Here is a 19,404-nt window from a genome sequence, read left to right as displayed (position 1 = left end):
TCTCATTTATACTCTTGTTCATCCTCCTAATTTTTGAGCATATATTCATATTTTTATTTTTGTTTCTAAGCTCTTTTTGTTATGTTTGCAGCTTTAAATAATATACTTAAACATAGATTTCTGCTGAACTTACTACAGGCCGCAAGCAAACCAGAATGTTCTCCCAAGAGAAGTGAGGAGTGACAGGTTGAGCTATTTAGGCCCAGTTGCTGCTTGCAGCTTGACCACCTAGGTAATTCATGGCTCCTGCCTGGTGGCAGAATACGTGAGAGACAGGGAGAGTCAAATGTTACAATAACTGATAATAAAGCAAGGAGAAAATGGGTTTACAGTGGTCACATTTGACTTCTTCCATTAACAGATGGAGAAATTGAGGCCCAAAACGGAAAAGTGACCTATCCAATGATATTTAGTTAAGAATAGATATTGGACTACAGTCTGGATCTATCCTCATTGCTGCTCTAGTTGTACTGAGGACATCCCTATAATAAATTGGGGGTAGAAACAATATGGTTTTATCAAGTTGATCCTAGATGGGAATGAAAATTTCTCAATATTATATTTTCATAGCTTTTTGTTATTTTTAAAATTGTAGTCTTTAACTGCTTAAAAGTTTGTGAACATATTTATTTGTATGTGAAGTAGACTTTATTTTCTGATAGTAGGTTTTGTGGGCCTTTAAGAGTTGTGTTTGTTTTCATAATTATTAAACTTGTTATGGTGATCTGTGATCAGTGATTATGACCTGCTGAAAGTTTAGATGATGGTTAGCATTTTTTATCAGTAAAGCAGATTTTAATTAAGGTAAAAATAAAATAAAAAAATAAAAGTTGTGTTTGCTTTGAAGGACATAAATTTCATAAATTCTGAAAAGATACATTAGAACCCTAGGAGTATATAACATTTTGAGCTTGTATTTCTGTTTAAAGTGGTTGAAACTTAAAAAAAAAAAAATCAGATTCAGAATATTATTTACCAAATAGAGAAAGGAAGACCAGTCTTCTCTGGTCCAACTGTATAAATTTTGCATAATATTTAAGAGCAAGATCTGGTTTCCATTTTAGTTATTGATTCGAAATAGAGCATTTTGGCATCAGATATGTAGACAGCAGGCATTTCCTGTACTTAATTTATTCCCTCATAACCAAGAAGCAGCTTGATGTAGACAGTTTTATGTAAGGTTTGTCACAGATCCTGTGTGCTTTGGAAATGTTTCACATTTCATTAAGTTTAATTCAGTTTTCTGTGTGATAAAATATGGGTAAATACATTCTTCCCAACAATATCTTGGAGACTTTATGCTGCGGGTAATAAATTTGTGAAATTTGCTTTTACTTCCTTGAAAGGGATTGCTAGGCAAATAAAATATTTGCCTAAATCTGGCAAGTAAATGTCTTTCTTAAATACTTATTGACACTAGTCATGATTCCTTTCTCTAAGAGATGCTCCAAAGGAGATGGTGAAAATATAGCAGGTTCCAATTTTAATGATTTACTGGTCTTTGTATTTATAACTTTTGGGCATAGGCTGAGAAATTATAGAAACTCGCAGATTAAGATTGATATAGGATTAATGGAAGAAGGTACAAGGGGAGGTTAAAAAATAAATTTTATATAATGAATAAGTGAATAAATTGTGACATTTGTTGAGAGCAGTGAATGTATAGAGAACTCATAGACAATTTACTGAGGACAATAAATGGCAACTAGTAGTAGCACTGGGTGGTGGGACGTGGCCCCCAAAGTCTGTTAGGTACCCTTGGCCAAAGGTGAGTGGCCTACTCAAACTAGAGTCTAGGTTTTCTTGGGAATGGAATAAATGTCACACTGACTTGGCTATAAATTTAGTCTGCTCTTAGGTAAAGTAAGTGAAGAGAAGGTAGACATTTCTAGCCAACACAAATAATTTCTTAAGGATTATCCACCGCAAGTATTCATTGCTCTTTACATGACTGCCAACTATTTGGGGATGGTGGTACGTGTGATTGGGGTGGGATGGGCAGGAAGAAGGCAGCAGCTAGTTGTAGGTGGTAACGAGGCAGAGTCAGCTTTGGCAGAATAGAATTCAGTGATAGAGTGTAATTTGAGATTAGAGAAATTCCTCCATACCAAACGTATGAGCAGTTCAGTGCCTCCCCATTAGAGACTTTGGGTTAAAACGTATCTCTTGGAAATTGCAGTACTGATATCTCTGGAAAATATAATATTTTAAGTCATTATAAGCCACTAATGTTGATGCGGTTGGTTTATTAACCGTCACCAGTTGGTCCTGGAGTAGATGGAATATAGGATGACGTATTCAGAGAGAAAATGAGTCGTCCGATGTATTCCATTCTAGAGAACTGTGTGTGTGGGAGACAAACCTATGGGGAAATCAAACGGCACATGTAGGTGGGGGTGGCAGGGCGGCATTGCAACGTGAGAAAATCTGATTTCTAGAAAAGAAAGAGGCTGGAATAGAGAAAAAAAGTTCGTGGAAGATGTGGATAAATGGCTGACTCCCCCCATGTCTGTTTGTCTGTTTGTTTTGGCAGAGATTGTTTTGATAGATTTTTAATAAAAGAGAGATTAGCTAACACCTATTACAGCTCTAAAGAAAGGAGCCCATTTGTGGGAAGCAGAGCAGAGTACTGGGAGTAAGAAATGCTGTAGTCATTCAGGTTCTCAAGTTTGTTAAGTAACAGCTGAGTGTTTCTCTTATTCTCTTACTCTAGGATCCCACAGTGACCCTGGGAGTTGCTTCATATCTATTAGAACTAAAAGAAAATTGCTAATATTGATTAGAAGGATCCGTGAAGGGTTATATTATTAAAAATAAAGTTATCTATTTCCTAATTGGAAGATTTCCATGCATCTCTCCATTTTTTAATTATATTAGTGGTATCTGTGTTCTATGGCCACCTCCCACTCCGTCCCAGGCAAACACAAACAAGCAAATACCTACTTATTACCTAAAATCACCAGGCCCAAACTCTTCGTTTTCTTATCACAGTTTATTGTTGTACATATGAGGTACCATGCTACTATCAGAATTATGTTTAGGTTTTTTATTTTAAAAAACTCAGAGAAAAAAATGTTTCCAGTAATTTTCATTCAATGTGAATGACAAGAATATCATAGCTATAAACATTGAAATAACCATTTCATTTCTTCCTGAGGAAGTTCCAATTTTAAGCAATGAAAAAGGAATTCTATACAAAGCTAGTTTTAAGTCACATTAGCTCTCATTCTTTTCTCATAAGCATTTATGTTACTCTTAGACTATCTTAATAACCAGCTGGAGTATATAATGTAGAAAGTATGTATGTCCTCTAGAATTTGATGTTGCCTCCAAGATACATTGAGTGGTCAAAAATCCTTTCAAAGGTCTGCTACTATAGATAGCATAATGCCTATCCTGTGAATGAGTAAATTTTGGTATGGTCTTTTCCTTTTTCTTTCATTATACAAGCATCCAGTATGTTTTTTAACATTTATCTTACAGGGTAGGCTGGTCACTTGACTCAGTTTACCTAGACAAAATTATGCCATGAGCAGCTTTGTTTAGAAATTTAAATGCACATCTCATCATTAAAACACAAATGTATCAGTTTTTTTTTTCTTTTTTTATCAGTAGAAATGTTGTCAAAATAAAAACATGACACTGTATGTAACTGCTGGGACTTACTCTCACTATGTGTGCCCCTCTTAAGCCAATTTTCTTAAATAAGTGGAGATGAAAGACTACATTCATTTTCCTACCATGCTGGGAAAGTGCTGCTTTAAAAAAGGCAGCAGTAAGCATGAAGATTGAGTTCACCATATTTGTCCAAATGACTTTGATTTTGCTTTTACAGTAGGGGTCTTAAAAACTTGTTTTTTCTCCAGTTGTTTTGGCTATTAGCTTGTTTGTTTAAAACATTGTATCATTTGGGTGCATAAAACTTTAAAAAAAATTTAATAATTATAATGTGATTTAAAAAATTTATAGTAATGGAAGGATCTCAAAATTTGTTTTCTAATTAGTGAATGGTTGATAGAGTTTAGTTTCACACATTATAATGGCAAAGAAAATATTTGGGCGGTAGCTTTTCCTTGCATATTTTTTTTTCCTGATCATACTTTTGATAACATTTTATAATGGCCTATGTAATCATAGCAGGGAATTTACTACTTAATTTTTTATGTGTACAGTGAATTTAAAAATTAAGTAAATGTAAGCATAGGACAATAAGTATGATTCTTTTCTTTTTTGAATACTTTATTAATCCTATGATCAATTAAAATTTAAGTTAAGGAATCATATCTGGCTCATCTTTGTACTTCCTCCATTTAATTTGGTAGATAATCCTTATACTTAACTATGTTTTATTGTCTTCCATAAGAGAATATACAAAATATTCTAAAAAAAATGGGACGCGGCCCTGACTTATTTTCTTCTGCCTTATATTAAAAGTATCATGGGAAATATGAGATTAAAAATCATATATCAATTTGTTTTTTGTTATAAATCTCTACATTACACAATTTCATTTTGAACTATCTGGGAAAATGTAGTTTTTCTGTAATTTAAATATGAATAACAACATATCATCTAAAGACACTGTGCTTAGTTTTCATTTAATAGGTCTTGTTCTGGAGAAGATTTAAAAAAAAGTTATTTACTTTTAAAAGTCAGTATGTTTCTGGAGATGACACATACCTCACATTCTAAGCGAGTGTTTCTGTAGAACCAGTGAGGACTATTGGAGTAGATTTGTAGCTCACAAAAAGGATATAAATTGTCAATGGTATATTTTAGGACCCCTACAATTTCTCCCTTTTAGAGGATTTCGTGAGTACACTTTACTATTTACTGTTTTAGTATACTCAGCGTGTTTCCATATACCTTTCGATGGCTTTACAACATATCTCAGCACAACAATTACATTACAACAGAGAAGTTAGTAATTTTTACATAAATGCACTAGAGTATGTGTATGAAAAATCACTTTTTTCTTTGCTATAGCACTTACCTTTTTATTTTGATGCAGATAAACCTCATATATGACTTTTCCACTCTCTGATCTAGCACAAATTGTAATTTACAATTCTTTTTAAATATTCAGTGGATTTATATCTTGGCAAGCATTTTTCATGGGTATTATGCCTTTGGCATTTTATGCTATATTGTGATGTTTATTTTGCTTCTTGTTTTATAGGACACTTTATAGAATCAAAGAATAAGAAAACATTTTACAGGCAAACAGTGGTCTAAAAATCTACAGAGACACAATCTTAGTTGATATATAAAAGTGTAAATATTACTATGAAATGGAACAATTCTGCATTTGCGTCTGATACCTATATTGGTTGCAGTTGACTTCCACATGAGTGCACAGTAGTTTACAATAATCCCACAGGCTCAGATATGGATTAAGAGAAAGGCCATAGGCCTCAAGGCTTGTAACAGGTATGTTTTCTTTTTTTTTCTTTCTTTTTTTTTGTTTTTGTTTTTGTTTTTGTTTTTGTTTTTCTAATCATCCACATGCCAGCACATGGAAGGAACTTTGTTCTTTTTTTCTCATTTGAAGAGGTATATTTTTAAACAGCCTTTTGGTAGCTTCTGGAAGCTTTGGGAAAGGTGAATGTCACATGGCAGATGGGCTCTCAAGAAGTTTTCTCAGTGCTATCTCACTTTCTGCAGCTCCTGTCTCAGCCAGGACGGCAGAGGCTGCCCCAGTCTGTGCAGCAGTTTGGACAGTTCCACGTTGTGATCTCGGTAGTAGCTTGACAGAAACGCTCTGCTCTGAGGTGGGACACAAAAGGACATTTCACTTTGTTGATTAAAGTATACTTCATATACTGTGATATGAAGTGTACCATACCTGAGATTTATACTAAGCACCTGGGCTATTTATTTAGCACAACACAAGCACAGCGACTGTCTTCTTCAAAATAGACGCTCTACCTGCCTACACTGTTTTTACTAGGGAAAGAGGTTTTGTATTAAGCATGTGATTTACTTGATTGTGCAGAATTAAATGTTAAGATAACTTGATTGAGTTGCTAGAAAAATAGCTGTGACAACTTGTTGGGTCTAATATGATGCTCTTATTAAAATCATCTTTGCTTTGGAGAATGTTAGTTGGGTACATCTACAATATAAAATACTCCTTGGTCATCATTAATTTACATTTAGATTTGGAAGGTACGTAACACTTTCTGAAGAGATGTTTTAAGGCATACAAAGGCATACTGCTAAAAACAGTATTGTGGCAGGCTTGAAAATGTAGTAGGTAAACTGGGTAAACCTCTAACCTGCTATATTTGTATGATTTGACCCAAGGAAGGAAAATAATGCCTTGTAAACTATCTTGACTTAGAGGGAGGTAGATTCCTCTTAGCATATATCCTATCTGTGATTTTACCATCTAAAAGATTTTAATAATTGAAACTGTCAAAACTGGAAAGGGCTGTGCTGTGAGATGGCATTTAGTGGCATTCATATATAGGTTGGATGACCATTGTTAGGAATGTTGTAAAGGGGAGATTTCTGCATCTGTGTCTGTACCTCCAGGCTTTGTACTACTCTGAGATTTTCGGCAGAGTCAAACCTTTAAACAATGTTTATTTAATTCCTTGTGCTATTCTTTTAAAATGTCATATCTGGTACTTGATTTTAAACATCATAGAAGAAAGTCTCATTTTGTATTGATAATTCTATGTAACAGTGTAGGAATCATGATCACTGGAATTCAATAGAATATTTGTGCTATCTTCTAACCATTAATGGGATCAAGGGAGAATCCAAACCATTGTGTGATTTGTGGCTGTCTGTCTCATTTCTGTCTTTGGTCTTCCTCAGTCATTAGCTCTAAAACCACGGACAGGCCGAGCTCGCATACTCAGGCAAAAGAAAACAGTAGAGATAAATTTTATTTCCCAGATACTATATCTGGGAGCCTGATAATTTTGTGCCTCCTTTGCTGCCAGCCAGACCTGGAATCTAGGAAGGAGCCTTAGATCCTTGTTTCTGAGTTTCTGAACTTCCCCATTTTGTTCTCTCTTAATGGCTCACTTTGTACTGTTTCTCTTTATGACTCAAGTCTTGCTTGGAATAGCAGCAGCCTGGGGCTACCCAGTTCTTGCCCGCTTGCTCTCTAATATTTCCATCTGGTAAGTAATTGTCCAACATCTTAACTAAATCTAGAATTGAACCTCCTGGGATCCACTTCTACTGTCCATCCCTTTGGTGTCTGAACTGAACCTCCTGATACTGGCCTCAACCTATTGGCCTTTTGGGCATTATTTTCATACCTGGCTACCTGTGTCAATGCACCTCTGTAGACTAACCCTTGTCCTGTGCCCTATTATGTGTATGTGTGTCCCTGTAATTATGTCCCCTTACTCAAGTACCCTTTCCTCTTGTTGCTTTGCTCCCTCATTATGGCAAGACAAATGAAATGAGATTTGCAGTGTATAATATGTTCTATTTTAGAGTCTATGTTCAGGCCAAAAGTTATTAGAACAGAACTTTGTGGTATGCAGGATTTATTGAACACACATTGTTATCTGACCGTCATTCAGAAGGGGGAATATTTTAGATGGTAAAATCACAGATAGGATATATGCTAATGTATATCAATGTAGTCTGACTACTTCATACAAACGCATGTAAAATAATGTAATAAGAGGAGATAATAATATATACTTTTATAATATAAAAATATAAAAAGAAGGAATCATATAATACATTCAATATCAGGTTGTATATTGGCCTTTTATTAAACTAAAGAATCTATTACATGCTTTTGATTTGGAGAGATATTAGATTTAATGGTGTTAATTTAGAATGTCAGTTTTTATTCTTTTTCCACACTATATTTTCACAAACAAAGTAAAAGTAGAAGCAGGCCAACAGCTTTCTTAATTTACCTGGGTTAAATGCATTCTATGATGTTTTGGTGACAGTTGGGTGCTGGCATTTTTCTGTAATAAGGGGAGAAGGGAGCCACATTGTGACAGTACCACCTCCTCTCATTCATTCTCACAGTGGTGTGTCCGTTGTCTCTAAGAAGGCTCCTCTACTCTTGCCTTCTCTCTGGTCACTATTTGCATGAAAGCAACCACTCTACACCCTCAAATAAACCCAGTATATACATGATATTGTGGTATAATAAGAAATATATGTATTTGGTTTTCATTTCGGGTTCCTGGCCCAGAGCTCCTAAAACCCTTGCAATTCCCTGAGTGATAGGGGTGAAAGGAGTGTGTTTTGTTATTCATAATAAGTTCAGCCATACCTGAATTTATGCTAATGAGGTGACTCTTGGTGGGACCATAGATAGTGTCAGATGGGGGCTAGTTGCTAGAGGAACAAAACGTAAGATTAGAGGTTGAGAACTCTCAGCCCGACCCTCTGACCTCCAAAGAAGCAAAAAGGGACTGGGGATTGAGATGATGACTAATGGCCAGTGATTTAATCAATCATGCCTACCTAAAAGGAACCCCTGTAAAAACCCTAAATGAAGACTCTGGAGAATATCAGGGTTTGTAAATGCATCCATGTGCTGGGAGGGTGATACAACACAAATTCCACAGAGACAGAAGCTCCTGTGCTTTAGCACCCTTCTGGACCTTGTTCTGTGTGCCTCTTCCCCTGGCTATTCGTTTGTGTCCTTTATGATAATAGAAAGTAAAGTGTTTCCCTGGGTTCTCTGAACTGTAATAGCAAATTTTAAACCTGAGGAAGGGGTCATGAGAACACTTGATTTGTAGCCACTTGGGACAGAAGTGAGTAACCTGGGAACCTGTTACTTGCTATTGGAGTCTGAAGGGAGGGCATTCTTGTGGTAGTAAGCCCTTTACCTGTGGGGTCTATACTAGTTAGTGTCACAATTGAGTTAAATTGTAGGGCACCTAGTTGGTATCTGCAGAAATTTGCATGATTGGTTGGTATGAAACGCCACACATTTGGTGTCAGAAGTGTGAGTTAAAAAATCCTTGGAATATATTACACAGTAACCTTGCTGGAGTATCAATATGGAAGTACTGATATTCTAAAAAATTTTGTTTTTCTTATCTTTCTCTACCACAAAATCTAATATTATGTCTTAGTATGTCTGTGTTTGATAGGAGTAAAATAAAATGCTAAGAAAGATGTTCTACAGTGTCTTTTAAACATTTTAGTTTAATAAATATAATAAATATAATAGAGAAATAGCTTTGACATAAATGAAAATGATATATTTTATATTACTTTCTTGAAATACCATGGAAATTGCCCTTGAGTTTCTATTAATGTGTAAGGATTATTTTTATGGTGCTCTGAAAGTAAATTTTAATAATCATCCAAAGAAAAGTATCAAAGAAATATTACTGTGCAGGCCACATTTACTACTAGAGCGTGACTTAGTGGGGGAAAAAACAGAAATATTTTGGTCCTGTTTTCAGTTTCCAGTTGATGTATTTCCTGTCTTGGTTTCATTTTTAGGGCTAAATTTTCTGTGAATGTATCATTCTTTTTGTAATGAGATGTTGCCTTCTTTGTTCTGCTTCAAAATAGAAAATTCTGTTGTTTTCCTTTATTCTTGTATGACAGGTAATGTATCATTGGAAAAATCCAAATAAGCAACCTGGATACATTTGAAATCCAAATGTCACTTGTAATTTTTAGAAGGACTAAATTTTTATTTTAACTACTTTTATAAGAAAATACATATTATTTATTAGTTTGCTTATTTAATTTGTATTTATAAGCTTTATACTTACATCAGGATCCATTGGAGGGTATTTTCTTCCTTTGCTCTTTCCAAGGCATTTTGTTTTACCTTCTTCCAATAACTGACACCAGAAGCCTTTATGAGAATCAAACCTAAAAAAAAAAAATTAAAAACACAAAACACAAAAAAGTATTTTTCAAGCAATTTATAAGGTATAATGACCAAAACCATGAATATATTTTTGGCTCTTAATCTATAACCAGAGAAATTGGCATATTTTTTGACTAAGTCACTTTGCATAAAGCCTTTTGGCATACTTCTGAATTCTTAGTCCATCTGTCATATTTGTGAGTTTGCCAGACTCCTAATAGAAAAATTGTCAGCAGAAGGTCTCCTATTAATAGAAATTAATAAGCCTACCTCCTTCATCTGGAAGGAAAAAGTTTTATAAATTTCAAGTCTGTTCTTTTCCTTTGTAGGGTTTAAAAATGACAAGTCAGGTTTCATCCATATCTATGGATGTATGTAGTATTTATCCCATACAATTACAGAGTAATAGAAGAGAAAGGGTTTTGGTGTGCCATGGAGTGATTAATTTTAGGGTTCTCCAGCTATAATCCACTTACTTATTTTTCCAGAACCACTTTCTTATTTTGGTATGAGCTCTGTATTAAAGTCACAGTACCTATAAATATGGATTTTCATGGCATAACTATAATCAGGTAATAGTAGCACATTAAATTTATATTTTATTTATTTTTTATCTTTCATGTTGTTTTATTTATTATTTATTATTATTTTTTTAAGTTTTAATTTTAATTCCAGTTAGTTAACTTACTAAACTTACATTGTAGTTTACCAAAACATTTTTTTAAAGATTTCATTTATTTATTTTAGAGAGAGAGAAAGAGTGGGGGGAGCGTCAGAGGGAGAGGGAGAGAATCTGAAGCAGACTCAATGCTGAGCATGGAGCTGGATGTAGGACCAATCTCATGACCCTGAGATCATGACCTGAGCCAAAACCAAGAGTCAGACACTCAACTGACTGAGCCACCCAGGTGCCCCAGTTTACCAAAATATTTTATGTAACTCTTTCTCCTTTGAGCTTTCATTATAACCCCTTAATGATATGGAGTACAGGATTCTTCCCATTTTATGGCACTTAGCATAGTGTTTGGTCTTTCTGAATGTTCACTGAATGTTAGTTGAATAAAAAATGAAAAAGCAGGAAATGTTTGTCAAGGTTTATTTCTCTTGGACTATATATTTTTTCCATATGCAGGTCATGACCTAAATCTAGGCCTCCTTACTCTAAGTACAATGCGTTTTCTTCTTCACTGGTCTCTGGTTATGTTTTATATAATCACTCATTATGAATAAATAGTAATTTCCATGCTTGAATATAAAAGCAAAAGTAAGAGTCAGCAATGATAATTCTTTTACATTGCTTTTGTAATTTAATAATTCTATTGCTATACTTTCTTCTTTATTAGAAAGAATTATCACTTGGGGCTACTTTTTCCTTTTGTTTTTAAATCCACACTACTCAGAATACTGTTTCTGACTTTTTTTAAAAATCATAGTATGAGCAGTGAACAACTGGCAACCAAAAATAACACATTTAAGTTAGCCTAAAAATGTGAAATACCTAGGGAAAAATTGTTAACATAAAATATGTGCAAGATCTGACACTGAAAACTACAAAGCATTGATTGTTAAGAGGAATTGTAGAAGACATAAACAAAGAGGACTATACCATGTTTATAGATCAAAACACTAAGTATTTTGAAAATATCATCTCTCTCCAAATTTATCTATGGATTCGCTATGATTCCAATCAAAACTGCAATGGAATTTTTAGGAATTGAAAAGAGGATTTTAAAATGTATATGGAAATGCGAAGGACCTAGCCAAGCTAAAACAGTTTGAAAAAGGAGAACAAAGTTGGAGATCTTATACTATAGAGTTTTAAGATTTGCTATAATGCTACAGTAATCAGGTCTGTGTGGTATTTGCACCAATGAATAAATGGAACAAAATAGAGTCCAGAAATAGACCATCACATCTACAATCAACTGATTTTCAAAAGCAGGTGCCAAATAAATTTGTTGGGAAAGAATAGTGTTTTAAACAAATTAAACTGGAAAAATTAGATATCTCTATGGAAAATATGAATATTCACACTTACATTGTATTTAACAATTAACCTGAAGTCAATCATAGACCTAGACTTAAGAGGTAAAACTATAAAAATTTTGAAAGTAAAAAGGAAAAAAACACAGAAAAGTTTTGTAATCTTGATTTAGGCAAAGATATCTTAGGATGAATGATAAAAGAAGAATAATGATAATTTTGAATACCTCAAAATTTAAAACCTTTGTTTTTCTAAAATACTTTAGAAAATGAAAAGAGAAGTCATAGATTAAGCAATAGTATTTGTAAAACATAGGACTAATAAAGGACTTGTATTCAGAATATATAACTCAACAAAAAAAGATGACAATACCAATAGAGATTGGGTAAAGATTAGCACAAGTACTTCATCAAAAAACATATGTGAATGACCAGTAAACAAACGAAAATTTGCTCAACATAATTAATCATTAAGGAAATGCTAATTAAAATCACAAATGAAATACCACTATGCACTCACTAGAATGACAATTTAAAAAGACCCATACCAAGTGTTGGCAAAGATGTGGAACCATTAGAACTGTTACACCTTGTTGGTAGAAATTAAAAATATTATAGCCATTTTGGAAAGCTTCTTATATATTTAAATATATAATTAATATTTGACCCACCAACCCCATTTTTAGGTATATATCCAAGAAAAATGAATTTATATGTGCATACAAATATCTGTACACAAATATTTGTAAGTAGCCTCAAATGTAAACAACTCTATGTCTATCAGTTAGTGAAAGGATGAACAAATTGTGGTATATCCATAAAATGGAGTACTACTCAATGATAAAAAAGAGCTAATTACTGATAGATGTAACAACAGGGAGGAATGTCAAAAGCACTATGCTAAATGAAAGAAAGTAGATGAGTGGTTGCTGGGGGTCAGGAGTGAGGGGAAAGGATTGACTGCAAAGGAGCATGAAGAAACTTTTTGGGTTAATGGAAGTGTTCTGTGTCATCAATCTGTATAGTTAAAATGGGTAGATTTTATTATATATGAATTTTCTATCAAACTGATTTAAAATTATACTGTGATTGAATGTGTGTGTATATGTATGGATGTGATTTGGAAGGTATATGTAGCTAATCTTGTGGCTTTTATAACATAGCTGTATGAAAAGAATGCAAACCTAGATTTCTGCTTCTATACTTGTTTGGATATTAGAGACACTAAAGGATTATTCACATCCCACTTATGCAAAGCCTATTTCTTATGATTACTGACACAACTGTGTGAGATCAGGACACAACATGATATGTCTTCATGTTATTTATATTCTTGTTTGAATCAGTAAGGCAACTGAATAAAGTAGTCCCACACTCAGAAGTATAAGAAAAAAAAAACATTTAAAAGACTATTATTTAAATAATCTGTACATGAAAGCTGGGAAGCTCTAATATGACACACTTTCTGGAAGTCTGCTATTGATATAGTATTTTTCATAAACATTTTGTCCTTAGCAGTTTCTACAATTGAATTCTGGCTCATTTTAAGTATTTAAGTGATCAAAATTCAGAATCCAGACCAACTATTATTATTATTTTTTTGATAATATACCTAACTATAGATACATCTCTGGAACATACATATGCCTTATGTTAAAATGAGCAGCCATCTGACAGAATGATGTTTTCTTAAGAGACACTGAACTTCACACATAATATAATGGAGAATCAGAACAAAAATGGGTTTTTTCTTTCATCTCTGTTAATTGGTTACATCTCATGCAGCAGGCTGTCACACTGGGCTTTATTGAGAAAAAGTATGTGTGTGTATGTGTGGCTGGCAGGTAGCCCAAGCATCTGTATGCATAAGGCAATGGCGTAAGTGTGTTGGAGTGGAAAAGAAAAGGAGAGGAAGGCATAAGGGTGATCATGTTTATTTTCCAGGTGACTTGAGCTAGAGGTGAAGGGATTGATGTTGACCTTATGAGTTTGAAGACATCAGCAATGCAATTTCAGAGTTCAAGTGAAGAAGCTTGACACAAAACAGAGAAAGATCTCCCTACATCTGTTTAGAATATCATCAGTGTTCCTCTTAAGATTAACCTTGGTACCACTGATATCTGGTGGTACAGCAAGAAACCTTTGTGTAGGCACTAGTCATGGCTAGGACCCTCCTTTAAAGGACTTCAGGAAGTGAACCTTTTGGGGGAAATTTTTTGTGTTGTTTATGCCTCTGGTTACCCACCCCTTCCTGGAGGTAGAGATACTTTGTTCATCATTGTATCCCAGAGTCTTTCACATAATAGTCATCCAATAGAACTTTGTAGAATTAGAGTAAAACAAGAATGGATTTATTCTTCTCTCACTCAAATAAATAAAATCTTAAAAAAGGGGGGGGCGCCTGGGTGGCTCAGTCTGTTGAGCGTCTGTCTTCAGCTCAGGTTATGATCCTGGGGTCCTGGGATTGAGCACCACATCAGGCTCTGTGCTCAGCAGGGAGTCTGCTTCTCCCTCTCTCTCTGCCCCTCCTCCCACTTGTGCACTCTCCTCTCTCTCTCTCTCAAATATATACAATCTTAAAAAAAAAAAAAAGAATGGATTGGTTATTAAATTTCTATAGAATATCACCTGGGGATGTCTAGAAATAACTGGAAGAGACTTGTAGTCAGGGACAATTGAAATTCTCCAATGATTCAGAATCTAACTGGTAACATTTGGGCAGGTGAATCCTAGGGAATATTCAGATTATACTTAGAAGTTCAAGTATGTTTAAAATGCCTTTAGATTGAAATAACATTTCCATGGGAGAATAGTGAATTGCAAACAATGCAGGTAAATTTCAAAATCAAAACACCATCATTCAGGTGTTACTAATATGGAACAAACAGAAGTTACTTTTTGTTTGTTTTTGTTTTTTAAATCAGTTTCCTCTCTACAAACATGCTTTTATGATTTAATGAGCATTTTGCTGATACCCATTTTATTTGTAACAGTTTTTTAAGGTATAATTTACTTACAACACTCATCTTATACAATTAAGTGATTTGTAGCAAGTTTATATAGTTGTATAACTATCACCACAATCCAGTATTAGAACATTTCCATAATCCCCCAAAATTCCTTAGAGCCCACTGGAAGCAATCCCTGCTGTTACCTCCAGGCCCAGGCTAGCACTGATCTACTTTCAGTCTCTAATTTGTCTTTTCTGGAAATTTCCCCCATTTTTTTTTTTTTTTTCTGGGGTGGATATGCCATTTACCAGGTGATGGATATTTGGGTTAGTTCCAGTTTTTGGCATTCATTCATTCATTTATAAAAATTTTTTTGTCTTTCGAACACATTGATTCCTCACTTCATAAGAGCATTCTAAAAGTAGTATCACTAGCATACAATCACAATGTTAGAGAACACTGAATAAGCATGAGCCTTAAAAAAAAATCATAGGGTAGACAGTGGGATGATAAACTGTTAATTTAAACTTATGAAGTAGAGTCCAACAAAGTAGGAATCACATGTGGTTCCCACTATGGGGTTATCAGTTTCTGGCTATTACTAATAATGCTTCTGTGAACAAGTATTTGTTGGATGTAGGTTTTCATTTCTCTTGGGAGTTGAATTATTTGTAAGCTTCTGTTTAATTTTTAAGAGACTGCAAAATTGCTTTTCCAAAGTGGCCATATATTATACATTATCATCAGCAATATATGAGGGTTCCAGTTTCTCCACATTTTTGCTAACATTTGGTATTGTCTTTTGGATTACAGCCATTCTAGTGGTATTTCAGTGTGATTTTAATTTGCATATCACTATGATTGCACATTTATGATGCAAAGTGATCGTGTGTCTGAAGATGGATTCTTTTTATAAGAAAGCCTGAGACAACTTACAAAGCTCATTTTAAAGTTTCAGTCTTTTAAATAAAGTACTTCCTATTGGTGTACTATTCATTAGTCATAATTTACAATATTGTTTTTCTCTGGTTCTAACATCTTGTGCCAACTTAAAGAGCTTAATAGATTGGCAGCACAGTCCAGTGGACTGATTGAGTTTTAGTCCTGACTCCTCAATTTATTTGCCGAGTGACTTTTGGCTTAGCTTTTCTGTATCGGTTTTTGTTTTTGTTTTTTGTTTTTTTTTAGCTGAAAAATGGAGCTAATAGTACCTATCACATACAGTGTTGGTATGAAGCAATATATGTAAGCATATAAATGTAGAATATATATATTTATATTGATTTTCAAATGTTATAACCACTTTTAAAAACAAGTTAATCATTAGAAATTGGAGCAGACTGTCTTTTTCACTACTTACCATTGCTAGGTGCTTCTTTCATGGGTTGTCCAGGGAACCAACAGATTTTAGCTACTATGGCTACTTTTTTTTTTTTTTTTGCTACTGAAAAAGATTTTAATGTGGCACATTTTTACTCAAACTCATCTACAACAGGATGGGAAAGACTTCCTTGGCAATATAAATTTGGTTGCTAAGGGAAGGGGGATGAGACGCAATTGAAGACCTTCTTGAATTCTGAAGCAGCTTTGATTCTTTATGACTTACTAAGCCCCACCCACAAAACAAAACAAAACAAACCCACAATCTTTATTCAGCCCCTGGCCTTCAAATTCTTATTGTCCATTTATTGAAATTTTCATAGTAAATTCGTATTAAAAATTCATATAACTCAATCCAGTTTAATCTGTGTTAAGAAAGAGGTTAACTGACTGGGAAGTAAAGATGTCAAATTCAGGTATTTAACCAGTATTTCTACATATGAAACCTGTTGTCGTGGTCATTAATGGCTACGTGTAATTGTGAGTGCATATGTTCATGGAAAAATAAAAAGTTTATATTTTTTATAAATTAGTTTATATAAATTAGCACAATTCTATGGTACATGATTTTTACTGCTTTCTCTCAAATGATCAGTCAGCCTAAAACACTATGTAACACATAACATGAAAGCTAAAATAGTGTGAGTATATCAGTCCTATTTACAATTTAGGCATGAAGGTTATATTGAACAAGAATTGTAAAATACTAATTTCCTTAATTGCATGAGAAGTTCCCATTTATATTGTTTAAAACTTATACTGTGTAATCACATCACTCTGACCAAGAAAATGAAATTTTTTTTTTTACATATTAAATGTCATTTAAAATTCATGATGACAGTACTAAGTCATTTTTGAGACATCATAGACTATCCAATGGCTGCATGAAATTTGGAAGGCGTGAATACTCTCTTTAGCAATTGCGGAAAGGAATAAATAATACTCTAACAATGGAAACTTACTGCTATTTTTCTTGAAAATAGTTTTGAAATTGAAACTGTTTTTATATTGAAAATAATCAGTTTATAGAGTGCTTAAATTGGAGTACTTTTTCATGCCAAGACTGTATAGTAAAATCTTTGTGTAGACCTAGTTTCATTCATTTATTCTCTGTGCAAAAAAACTGGCTTTATGTGGTTAGTTGAGAATTCATATCTGTTTGCAGTTCAGTACATTCTTAGAGGATTTTAATTATTTCTTTTTAAGTACCAGAGAGATAGTCTTCACTATCACTAGCAGAAAAAATATGAAGCAATAAATGACATTCCTGAGAACATACATTCTGTTTGACTCCTGCTCATCCTCAACGTGTCCAAAGCACCACAGAAAAAATTTATCAGTACAGTTACTTTAACAAGAGTAACTAAATTATCAGGGCAGGGTTCGGACCTGTAAAGGGCTTGGTGAAGGAGGAGGTACACCAATTCAGACCTAAGACAATGACCTGAAATTCCAAATATTCTACAACAGCTCCACTGCTGATGTGTGTAAGGCCAACTGATGATTGACAAGAAAATCTAAAAAGAAACTGAATGGCTGTACATTATTTCTATCAGCAGGGTGAAAGCTTGGGCAGCCCTGCAGGGTGAGAAGCTGTGGTTTCAGAGACTACACATATCTTATCTTGCTGCTTCACCCACTGAGCCCCATACCAGGCTAGAGAATCATATAACAGGCAGTTTTAGCCAGATACATCCCAGGTGCAAAGTGATCCACAGTTCTTTGTATATAGAATGTTCCTTTGATATTACTTCTCTTAAGTTTACACTCCCTTTTCTTGACTGTGGAGGTGAATAAAAAGCTTGCTGCTGAGCTGGATGCAAAGGGGACAAATAACACAGCATGCAGGTCAAGGACCATTCCATAAAAAAAGAGATTATGTCTTTATAGAATACTTCACTTCTTTTTCCTGAAATACAATGTTTTGCTATATGCTCTATAAAAAAGACCCAAAGATAAACCAACTTGAAATAGAAAACTGTTTAGAAAATAAAAGCTTTCTTTTCTAAGAGATACTTTAAAAAGATATGAAGCAGAAAGTGGACTTGAATTTCTAACTGCAAACTAAAATCACTCAGGTTTCTTTAAAGTCAAGCTGAAAGTTAAATACCTAAGGCGAGTAGAGTCTGTGTTAGTACTTGAACTAAACTCTACAAAGCTCTAATAGTACTCGTAGTATAAAAACACAGAGGTCAGAAGGTTACTAGTAACAACAAAGTAAATGGCTCTTGGGAAGGATGCTCAAAAGCCAAGTTCCTTTGTCCTCCCTACCAAAATGTCTTTCTTACATATGTCTCTATATATGATTTGTTCAAGACATAAGTAGTATTTGATGTTTTTCTGCCAATCTTTGTCGTAAGGGATGTTGAAAGGTAAAGGAATCCTGCCTCTCACAACTTGTAACTTGCTATAAGATAAAACGTACAATAAAAAGAGAAAATCAGTTGATCTATAGAAGTGAGTTTTATAATGAGAAATACAATGGAAGAATTCCATAACACCCCCTTTCAGTTTCTTTAAGGCTCAGTCTATGACCCTAAAATTAAAAAAGACAGTGTTATAGTGGGGGTCAGGTCCATGGCCCATCCAACTTAGTATCTTCCAGTTGCTGTAGGCATGGGAAATAAGAACAAACACAACCCTCAGAAATTTGATTGCCAACCATAATTGTGGACAAAGTAAGATGGAGGTCTTATTTAAAATGCTAAATGGAGTCCAAAATCAGGATTAAGGTAAGGTAAGAGAGGTACGTGGGGTGCAAAATTTCAGGAGGCACTCTCTCTTAGGCATTTGCATGGACCTGAGAGCTAGTGCCTCATTAAATCCTAACGCTTCTCTTGCCTTGTCCTCGTCCTGGCCGAGATGGAGTCAGTTACCTAAGCAAATCAGAAAAAAAGGAGCAAAAGAAAACCAAACCAGAGCTGTAATTGCTTTGGCCCCCTGAAGAAGAGGTGGCAGGGTCAGATAACACAGTGAGTAAAAACACAGAAGCAAAAAATGGAAGTATGTGTAAGAGCACATCTCTCTCTGCCAGTTCAGTCACCTATTGGGTGATTTTTTGCTGCATGACATTGTTTTTGAAAATTGCACAAAAGACGGAGGAGAGAGTTCATAAACCATCTAGTTAGTCATCTCTTTATGCTTCTACTGAGTTCCTCCTATTGTCTGTTAAACAGGCTCAGCACTTACCGACTTAAGTAGCCTCTTTTGTGGTTAATTGCTGGTTTTAAGATTTATAATTATTTTGCTTCTCTACTT

General features: G+C 34.3%; 1 protein-coding gene and 1 long non-coding RNA gene across 3 annotated transcripts in view; one reads left to right on the top strand and one right to left on the bottom strand.

Moving 5' to 3' along the window:
* LOC116630249 overlaps window positions 1-19,404 on the top strand; it is a 192,677-nt gene that overhangs the window by 20,020 nt on the left and 153,253 nt on the right. The window lies entirely within an intron of this gene.
* Window positions 3,003-19,404, bottom strand: part of NDST3 (N-deacetylase and N-sulfotransferase 3) — a 170,410-nt gene continuing 154,008 nt past the window's right edge. For both annotated transcript variants that reach the window (XM_032401088.1, XM_032401086.1), the window contains exons 13-14: window positions 9,732-9,834; window positions 3,003-5,766 (exon numbers count right to left, since the gene is read on the bottom strand). In XM_032401088.1, the coding sequence (XP_032256979.1) occupies window positions 5,647-5,766; window positions 9,732-9,834 (223 nt within the window). In that variant the 3' untranslated portion in view covers window positions 3,003-5,646. The remainder of the gene's footprint in view (window positions 5,767-9,731; window positions 9,835-19,404) is intronic.

Source organism: Phoca vitulina, unplaced genomic scaffold (genome assembly GCF_004348235.1).
Source record: "Phoca vitulina isolate PV1807 unplaced genomic scaffold, GSC_HSeal_1.0 scaffold3, whole genome shotgun sequence".
Taxonomy (NCBI): Eukaryota; Metazoa; Chordata; class Mammalia; order Carnivora; family Phocidae; genus Phoca; species Phoca vitulina.
The sequence above is the reverse complement of the archived record's forward strand: the minus strand, read 5'-3'. Positions and strand labels throughout refer to the sequence as shown.